The sequence below is a fragment of the Manihot esculenta genome, chromosome 11 (assembly GCF_001659605.2).
Source record: "Manihot esculenta cultivar AM560-2 chromosome 11, M.esculenta_v8, whole genome shotgun sequence".
NCBI lineage: Eukaryota > Viridiplantae > Streptophyta > Magnoliopsida > Malpighiales > Euphorbiaceae > Manihot > Manihot esculenta.
Window position 1 is genome coordinate 29,087,421 of NC_035171.2, and position 10,750 is coordinate 29,098,170.

General features: G+C 35.6%; 1 protein-coding gene across 1 annotated transcript; it reads right to left on the reverse strand.

The window, feature by feature from the left end:
- Positions 1–3,996: 3,996 nt before the first annotated feature.
- Positions 3,997–5,107, reverse strand: LOC110625533 (endochitinase EP3). Its single transcript, XM_021771158.2, has 2 exons — positions 4,749–5,107; positions 3,997–4,593 (listed from the first exon to the last, which is right to left on the reverse strand). Exons 1-2 carry the CDS (start codon positions 5,098–5,100, stop codon positions 4,184–4,186), a joined length of 762 nt encoding a protein of 253 aa, XP_021626850.1. The 5' UTR covers positions 5,101–5,107; the 3' UTR covers positions 3,997–4,183.
- Positions 5,108–10,750: the final 5,643 nt, after the last annotated feature.

The window sequence follows — 10,750 nt, forward strand, 5'->3', positions numbered from 1 at the left end:
CGGCAGGTTCGGCGGCCGAAAGTCCCTCCAGAGACGAAAGTCAGGCAGGTTCGGCGGCACCTTCGGCGGCCGAAAGTGCCAGACAGAGACAAAAGTCTCTTTTCGGGGGCACCTTCGGCAGCCGAATGCTGCCTCCACAAGAGGGGTTCGGCGGCCGAAACTCCCTTCGGCTGCCGAACCTGGTTTCTGCCAAACGGGCAGAAACTTGGTTCAAATGAACCTCCTGCCTCCCAAAACCATAAATCATGCATAAACTAGCTCTAAAACATGCATATATCACACACATCACACCTAGGGGTCTCAAACTAACATATACCCCAACTACAACACTTCAAACAACACATTCCAACATACATTGCTAAAAAAAAATCACATAAACCTAACATATGCTCAACTAACTCAAACATGCATTTCTACCCCATAAAACTTCTTAAAACTTGTTTAAAACATACATTGAGCTTAAGATCGGCTCTTACCTCTTGAAGATCGAGAAAGAGACGACCCAACTCGGAGATCCAAGCAAAAGAGTTCCTGAGTTTCCAAAGCTCCAAAACTTGCCTTTAAAGCTTAAAACTTGCAATGTGGGTTTAAAACTCAAGAAAAATGGAGGAGATCTAGTGAAAGAACACAAGATTTGGGGAGAGGGAGGTCGAAAGTTAGCTGTGGCCGAAAATGGGAGAAAACTCGCCCATTTCGGCTAAGTGCCCCTTTTATAGGTGGCTGGCCAGGCCACGTTCGGGGGCCGAAGTTGCCTCCGCATCCATGCAATGTTCGGCGGCCGAACATAAGGTTCGGCGGCCGAACCTGCACTTCCCTCACTCACGCTTTCGGGGGCCTAACGTGCCTCCTAATCACATGCATGTTCAGCGGCCGAACATGACTTTCGGCGGCCGAACCTGAGTTTTCCTCCAAAGACTTTTTCATGAAAAACTCCTTTAATTTCATACTTAAAAACATTAAAACATTTTATAAAAACATGCTTTTACCCCTTCTAGAGGTTTCTGGCATCCGGGATTCCACCGGACGGTAGGAATTCCGATACCGGAGTCTAGCCGGGTATTACATTAACCTCTCATGGGAGAGATTCCTCAAGGCTGTGTTGAGTTCCCTAGCTTAACCCTATTAGATCAAATCTGCCTTCTTCGATTGACCTCTGTAGGAATGACCCATCAAAGCATCTCTCTTTTTTTTTTTTTTTTTTTTTTTTTTTTTTTTGCATAAGTGGGAATTAGCTTCTTAAAAGAAACCACCAAAGCATTTTTTTTTTTTTTTGCGTAAATGAGATTTGGCTTCTTTTAGTGGAACCAATGAACTACACCTTTTTTAGATGGAACCATCGAAGTGCTTTTTTTTTTTTTGCAAAGTGAGATTCGGTTTTTTTGGATGGAACGATCGAAGCGCCTTTCTTTTACGTAAGCAAGATTTGGCTTTTTTAGGTGGAACCATCAAAGTATCTTTTTCTTTTTTTTTTTGTGAAATTCTAGTAAAGTTTGCCTTAATAGTTTTCTTAACAAATTTTTTGTCTTATGGAATTTTAGTAATGATTTGTCTTTTTTTATCTTTAACGAACTTGTCGCCTTGTGGAATTCTACTAAGAAATTGTCTTGATTTTTTTCTTGACAATCTTATTGCCTTGTGGAATTATGGTAATGAATTGTTTAAATTTTTTCTTGATGAACTTATGGCCTTTTGGGATGCTAACAAATTGCTTTGATTTTTCCTTTGATGAACTTGACGTAGGATTCTAGTAATGAATTATATTGATTTTATGCAAGAATTTTTAGCACTGTAGAGAACAAAATTTTTTAATGTTTAGAATCAAGAAAGTATCAAGATGCCAAAAAGAGTTACTGAATAACTTAATATAGTTGATATAATTGCTATGGATGGTTTGATACTGAATAAACAAATATTCCCCTTAGATGGAAAAAGATTTTCCTTGGTGACTCTGACATTAAATTGTCTTAATTTTTTCCTTAATGATATTGTTGCCTTATGGGATTTTGATATTGAATTGCCTTGATTTTTTTCTCGATTATTTTGTAGCTTTGTGGGATTCTGGGAATTAGTTGCTGGGTTTTGATATGCAAAATAAAAGAATAATGAGTGGTTGATTGTGGATAACCTTTCTAGTACTGAAATCAGTAGGTGATCTATCGGAAATTTCAAGATAAAGGTTAAGAGGATAATCATATTAGAGACATACCTGGAGATGCCCTTATATAATCTCAATTAGTTAAATCTTTATGAAACTAGGTTGTTGAAATATGAAATTTAATGATATATTATAAATCGTAGGCCATACCTAATATGTAATATTTTTCTAGTATATTCTGATTGAAAATTCTTAGAAAAATAAAAAAAAATCTTAGTGGCCATGGACGTAGCAAAATTAATAAATCACTTTAAATCTATGTTATTTATTTTTCATACTTATTATTTGATTATGTAATTATTTTTAACATAGGTTTCCTTGTGAAATCCATCTCAATCCTGGATTGGTCTATTAGAAATAGACTATGAGTGCTTTATTGGTTTGGATACACAATTAGTGCATGATATGATGTTTAGTTGCATTGGCTTAGGATTCTTTAACTATTTGCCGAGATCTTTCTTGATGATTGGAGATTCATTTAGAATATGTAAGAGATGTGGTTCATGATACCTTCAATCCTGATCTTTATAAGAGATCTAAACGGGATGTGCGGAAACTTGATGTAAGGTTCTGATATAATTTTTAGATTCGTAGCACTCGTTTGGTTCAAAACTCTTAACAAAAAATTTTATTATATTCTTTCACAATATAACAAAACTTTTAAAAACTATGGGCAAAAAATTTTATGATTTTCCATAAACTCAGATTTGAAAAGTAAGGAGAGAAAAGAAAGAAAAGTTGTAAAAATTTTGGAATGAAACTGATATTTAATGTAAATTGAAATAATTTGTAACATCCCTTCAGTCAGATATACCTGAAAAATTGTTAAGCAATTTGACCTTCGAATATTAAAATGAAAAGAATTTTGGCAATAAATAACATTTGTCTGAGTCACACATGCAGGTACCAAATCTCCAACAGAAACATTATTAGGGGTTGGTGCAGGGTCACATGGTCCTTCTTGGCACCCCGGCCACCCACAATAGTCCTCGCTGTAGCCACAATACCCATAACGGCTGCAACATGCGCTATCTGAACAACCACAGTTCTGGCTTATTACCAATTTGGGGATGGCTCCAGCCACAACTAATATAGATAGAGCCATGGTCACTAGGTTTATTCTCAGACTCAGACGGAGGGCTATCATTTTTGGAAACTGGTTTTGGTATGCAAGGAGAGAAAAATACACGTGTTTGTGTGCTCTGAAAAGCTTGAGGCTTATGGGTATTATAGTGGTAATTATATTTGAAGTTGCGCAGCTCCTCTTCTTGTTAATTTCTAGTTGTAGATTATATACGAAACTTGTTTTGAACGTGTGTAAATTTAATATATAGTATGATTTTCTAAATATTTCTAGTTGTAGATTATATTCGATCGACTCAATGATAATATAGTATAATTTTCTGAATATTTTACACTTAACTTTTGTAAATTTAATATATTAATATTAATTATACAATATAAATTCAATATTTTTTAGTACTATAATATTTAATATATTACTTAACATCAATGTGTGAAATATATTAATTGCATAACATAAATTTAACATTTATTAAGATAAACAATGTATCCATCTGATTTCATTTGTATCTCAAACTTTCAACCTTTTATCTTCACATTTTATTAATTAAACCACATTAATTTCCCAAATATAATAGCTTCATCAATCTCTTAGAAATCTTACAATCTAAGAAATTATTTTAATATTATTAAATTTATTAAAGCCTTAAAACCTTTCTAAATTTGTTAATAAATTTTTTAATTAAAAATAAGTCATTTTCCACTTGAATTATTATTTATTTCTACCAATTAAAAAGAAAAAGTAGCAGGGAAATAAATTAAAGAAAAATATGTATTTGTTATTCTGTTTATTATTTGCACACATACAAGAGTCTCAAGCTACATAACCAGAGATAATTCATTCTCTTTTATAATAAATTAGAAGATTCAAACTGGAAATCTACTCGTAGAAGCTCGTACAATCGCGTGCATTATTATTCTAAAATCTTCAACTGCAGAACTATCTCAGCATTGGAGATTACCCCCAGGAGCAACACCAAATTGGCCACAATATCTGGTGTAGAGATCAATTCTAGCTTGAACTTTGGCAGGTTCTTTTCCATCGCATTCAACAGGACCATTAATGGCTCTGATAGTAGCTCCAAATCCTTGGGAAACAGAAGGCCGAACATTCTTCATCCAATACCACAGGGCAGTCCTGAATGATACGACAGGATCTGTGGCTACGATTTCAGGATTGTTCAAGCCATCAAAGCGGTTGTCTTGACCAGCTGCTCCATAGTTGTAGTTCCATGATAGTTGAATTGGACCTCGCCCAAAGTATCTCTTCCCTGGGGTGCATGGATACTGTGGGAAGTTTGTGTCGCAGTAGTTTTCAGTAGGAGGAACGTCTTTCTCCTCTATGTTGCAGAAAACTGAAATCAAAATGAAAGCAAGACTCAGAAAACACTGTTACAATTTTGAATTGAAGAGTATATTCGTGAGACTCTTATCGAACGCATCACATCGACAACAAGATCATAAAAAAAAACAAGGAAAAAGAAAAGAAATGGAGGAGACATGCACTTACATCCAGTTTCATGAGTAGTATGAGCAAAAAAGGCAGCAACTTCGCGTTTAGAATCATCAGGAGAACCTAATTTTCCAAAATCAGAATATGAATTGAGAGCTTGAAGAAAAGTATCCCTGGAGTAGAAGTTCTTTCCAGGACAACCAGCAGGAGCTTGATTAATTATCCCATTAAAGAAATCTTGTGTGACAAGGTCTGCCACAGACTGGCCCATCACATTTTTAGGCAGTGCTCCTGCAAGAATAATTGCCAGGGTGATCGCAAACAGATGGCTCATCATTCTTTGCTGGGTTACCATTTTGAGAGAGATTGGCCTAAAAACAGCAAGTGAAAGGTGGTGAGTGAGATGCATGGAAGTGAGAATTAGAGATGGTATTTATAGATTTTTACATAAGGGTTAGGGCTGCTAAATTGCAAGAATTGCAGTTCAAGATGGCAAGGGAATTTTCCTTTGACGTGTAGACTGGGAGTCTCTAATATTGACTTGTATATGTTTAAGTTTGGTATGGAATTGAAAAGTCTAGCTAGTAGATAATATTTGATAACTCCTTTTTTTTCAATTATATAATTTTTTATTGTTTTCTTTTTCACTAAATTTTCATTTTTACAAGTATTTAACAGAATAATACGTATTTTTTAATAAAAAAATTTGATATTGAACAGTAATTTAAAATTAAAAGAAAATATTTTGAACTCTTAATAAATTTATTCGACATAAATTATAAATAATCAAATTATATATATATATATAAATGAGAAAATTATAATCATATTTTTGAAAATTAAGTTATTGAAATGATTCATGTTTAATAATTTAAGTATTAATAATTGATTGAGGATAATATAAAATATTACATCCACCAAGAATGGAGAGAGTTAAGAGTTTTAGAAGAGGAAGCATTTTTGAAAAATTAAAATAATGAAGTTAAGAATCAAAATAAATAATATTTTAAAAACGTGAATACATTTCTATTGAATATAATATATAATTATTTGTGAAAAAAAATTGATGTAATATAATATAATATTACCTATTTTCAATTAATTTCTTATTATTTAACTATAAAATTTAATATATTACTTAACATCAATGTGTGAAATATATTAATTGCATAACACAAATCTAACATTTATTAAACAAATTTCAAAATAAACAATGTATCCAAGAGTTGAACATTCATCTAAATTTGTTAATAATTTTTATTTTTTAAATTAAAATTAAAAAATAAAAAATAAATTATTTAGTTATAAAATATTTTAAAAAAAATATTTATTATGGAAAATAATTTATTATTTCCGGCAAATAAGTATAAACTTAGTAGTTGAACATTTGAGTGCTAGTTTAAAAAGTGAATAATAAGAGATTAAGGAGCAAATCTACTTATCCACTAAACTAATACATTATTATTTATTTCTATTAGTGAAACTACCTTAACGTGATATTAGGAGTAGTTAACAACCACACTTATCACAATTTAAATTTGTATTTTAGATTGACTCTTATCTTATCTGTATATGTATTATAAATACACGGTAATCTTTGTTAACTCAGATATACAAGAAACACAGTTTATTCTAACTTATTTATGGTATCAGAGCCACAGCCAAATTGATACGTTTCTCTTTTCCTTCCTTCCCACGATCATCAAATCGATCCAATGGCAACTGAAACTGAATCTCACTCATCCTCACCAAGAACTCCCACCGTCCTTAACACTGGACATACATCAACCATTTTTCAAAGCAATCAAATCATCACATTCAACCCTTCATCACAGCTTCCTATCAAGCTGTCCGGCAGTACAAACTTTCCAACATGGAAAGCCCAGATTTTTACTCTTTTATGTGGTTATGATTTACTTCATTTTGTTGATGGTTCTGTTGAACCTCCTACTCAGATGATCAAGCAAGCTAATTTGGACATCTTGAACCCAGAATACAAATTATGGTCTCGTCAAGACAATTTGATTCGCAATGCTCTCATGCCGTCTATCAAGCCCACGATTGCTCCTTCCATTGCTAATGCTCACACTTCAAAACAAGTTTGGGATCACCTCCATATCACTTATGCTAATAAATCACAAACAAGGATTTTTACTCTTCGCGATTTGCTTACCAAAGTGCAGAAAGACACGAAAACTGTTGAGGAATATCTTAGAGATATTCGTAACTTGGCAAATGAATTAGCAGCTGCAGGCTCTCCAATTGACAACACTGAGTTAATTGTGAAAATTCTTAGTGGGCTTGGTTCAGATTATAAGGAGATCAGTGCGGCTATTCGTGCAAGGGACACTCCAATCAGCCTTGAAGAGCTTCATGATAAACTGACAGATCATGAACTCTTTCTTAAACATGAAAATGCCAAGAAGCCTCAGCCTATAATAATTGTGCAGGTTGCTCAATCAACTGTTACATCGCAAACTAATCAACGACCGCAACGGCGATGGAACAATCAGAATCACTAGAGATCATTTCGGCATAATCAGAATCACCAGAGATCATTTCAGCATCGCTACTCACACTATAATCATCAACGGCCATTTCACCCACAATGGCAGCAATCTTCATACTCTACTGTTCAATGCCAACTCTGTGGCAAGATCGGTCATGTTGCCAGTGTTTGTCGATCCAAGTCTCATAGTCATATTGATGCCAAAGCCATGTATGCTGCCCGCAATGAACCAAATCCATGGGTTGTTGACAGTGGTTTCACTCATCATGTTACTGATAATTCAATGAATCTGATGCCACCACATGCTTATTTTGGTCTTGAAGGTATTACAATGGGCAACGGTACTAGTATAATGATTACTCATACAGGTTCTGTTTCTCTACCCTCTTCATCCAAAGATTTTCGTTTACAGAATGTTTTGTGTGCACCTCATGTTAGGAAATTCCGAGATTATTGCAACCCAAAGGCGCAACGGAAAAATAAAATTTCTCTAATTTCCTTTCCCAGAATCCGAGTGCTTCGTTTAATTCACAAGAAGAATATGAGACTAACCTATTAATCTCATTGAGAAGATACAATGTTGGACTGATGGTGCTGCTTTTTCAAACGAACACCCTCTATGGTATCCACACGAACGTCTTCTATCCTTCTAGAGTGCTAGCTCTCTCAAAGATGGATAGATTATGTGCTCCACAATCTGCAGCTATTAGACTGAGTTTTCTCAAAACGTCGTCAACCCCACAATTTGTAGTAGGAGTATTTATATATTTCAGTCTTTTGTTTTCCACCAACTCTTTTCCTAAAAGAGTTGTGCTCAGAACCCACTATCACAATCTCGCAGATACTCAAATATCTTATGTGATAGAGTCCTTTATATGTAACACTTACAGATAGACTGCAAATCTTTTAAACATTATTATCTCATAATAATAAATAATTAATAATAATAACACTTTGTTATTATTGACTATATTAATAATTAATATCAATAATAATAATAACACTTTATTATTATTATTAATTATATTAATGATTAATAATAATAACACTTTATTATTATTAATTATATTAATGGGCTTTGGGTTTTTAGCCCATTAATATGACATAGCACATCAACAACGTTCTTTTGTGTGTGACCCAATAGGCTCACATTAATTGGCAATAGGCCCAGTCCCACAAGGCCCATAAGTCATAAGTGGCCTCTAACAAGACATTATGACTACCCAACTAATATGAGGATCAATAGTCCAATAAAGCCTAATAAATAGAACATGAATTAATCCCTTTGTCACACGATATCTAGTTTGAACATAAGTCATGGTCAATGTCAAACTTATAATATTCAAACTTATGATTTCTCGATCTCTAAGTAGACTGATAAATTCAAATGATATTGATCACACTATCAATTCATTTGAGCACGGCTATGCATTTCTTAGTCTCACTTATCGAGGGGCCCAGAAGATATCTCTCTCATAGAGAGGGACAAATCTGTAATACCCGGATGGAGTCCGGCATCGGAATTCTACTTTCCGGTGGAGTCCGGGATGTCAGAAGTCTCTAGAAGGGTTAGATTTATGTTTTTTCTAAAATGTTTTGATATGTTCATAGTTTTAAAGCATAAGGAAATGAGTTTTTGGAAAGAAAAGAACCAAGGCAGAAAAGCCAGGTTCAGCCGCCGAACATGCATGGCTTTCGGTTTCACGTGTGGCCGCCGAAGGTGGTCTGGCCAGCCACCTATAAAAGGCCCTCAGTCGGTTGAAACGATAAGATCACCGTTTCTTTTACCTTCTGAGGTGAGACCCTGTCCTTTTTAGAGTTTTTTTCATGTTTTCATTAAATCATGCAAAGATTTGATTAATTTTTATGTTTGTTTGAAGGTTTTGAGTTAGAAACTTGAATTTTGAAGTTTGGAGAGTTTGAAGGAGAGTTGCTCCAAAACTCCACGTTAGGATCGTTCATCTTCTTGGTTTCAAGAGGTAAGTGAAGATCCTAAGCTTGTTTTCATGATTTATGAAAGATTTTTGAGGTTTTGGGGGAGAGTTGCATGAATAGGGTTAAAGGAGAGTTTTTGATATTTTTGTGAGAAAAGCTTGTTTGTGTGTTATGTGTTTGTGTTGTTGGGGTTTTAAGGTAGTTTCTGACCCCTTTGAGCATATACTTGGGTGTATGCAAGTTGAGAAATTGAGGTGTTTGAGATTGGGAGAGTTTTGTGCTTTTGGTGAGAGGCAGAGCAAGTTTCTGCCTTGCGGATGAACTCAGGTTCGGCAGCCGAAGGTACATTCGGCCGCCGAACCCATGAGGAGGTGGCTTCGGCTGCCCAAGCTTGCCCCCGAGCTTTTGGACTTTCGGCTTTGGAGGGGAGTTCGGCCGCTGAAGGTTAGAGACTTTCATCTCTGGAGTGCCTTTCAGCCCCCGAAACTTGCCCCCGAAAGGGTTCGGCTGCCGAAAGTAGAGATTCGGCCGCCGAAGGTGCATGAGTTTCGTCTCTGGAGAGGACTTTCGGCCGCCGAACCTGCCGCCGAAAGTGTTCTGTCCAGCCTTCCTTTGCATGCTTTGCATGGATGTTTGAGTGAGTTTAAGGGGATTCTTGGGGAGTTTAATAGAGGTGTTCCTAAACTAGTTTGGTCCCTCATTTGAGTTTATCTGTGCCTACACAGACTAGAGGAACCAGAGAGAGCAGTAGTGAGTACTGCTCCAGAGTTTGTCAGAGCCTGCAGAGTCAGTCCAACTAGCCAGAGGTGAGTGGAACTAAACTTAATGTTTTTAATTGAGAAATAAAATGCTTTCAGCATAGTTCATGCATCATGAGTATACAGTAGGTTGTTTGCATTAGAATCCATGAATATGTTGCATTGCATAGTTATTTGTTGATGTGGGTGAATGCTGAATGATCCAATAGTCTCTGAGAGAAGTCCAGAAGCCTTTGACTACGCCCTGGCAGGTATAGAGAAGTCCAGGAGCCTTTGACTACGCCCTGGCAGGTATAGCAAAGTCCAGGAGCCTTTGACTACGCCCTGGCAATGGTAAGTACAGAGGTGTTATATACACATATACATATATGACAGGAAGACCAGGTGCTCGATTCTAAGCTCTGGCACGGCAGAGTTACCGGGACTATGTGGTGACAGGTTTACCCGTGATGTGAATTGTCTGTAATATGACGCATTCCATAAAATCATGTGTTAATGACTTGTTTTACTGTTCTACTCACTGGGCTATAGAGCTCATCCCACTCCCTTAACCCCAGTTTTGCAGGTTTAGTGTATAGTGTACAGGGACAGTCCAGCAGAGTACAGTAAGAGAAGAGTTTTGTAATAGAAGATAGTGGACATGTAAATTTAAAGAGATGTAACAGTTGTGTATAAAGTTAGACTTGTGCTTGACTTAGTTATTTTTGTGTTGTAAATCTTTTGTATACATGGTCTGTTTATAGAACTGTTTTATAAAGTATGTGAAATACCAGGCTTAACAGGTATGATATAACCCATCTAGAGCAAGCTCTAGTCAGGGGTACAGAGTACAGAGATAGTGCATGCACAAGTTAAGC

Bases quoted from the DNA above. Each gene is read 5' to 3' on its own strand.
- LOC110625533 (XM_021771158.2), bottom strand. From the start codon at position 5,100: ATGCATCTCACTCACCACCTTTCACTTGCTGTTTTTAGGCCAATCTCT. The intron at 4,594-4,748 runs GTAAGTGCATGT...TTTTGATTTCAG, and splicing joins TACTACTCATGAAACTGGAT to TTTTCTGCAACATAGAGGAG.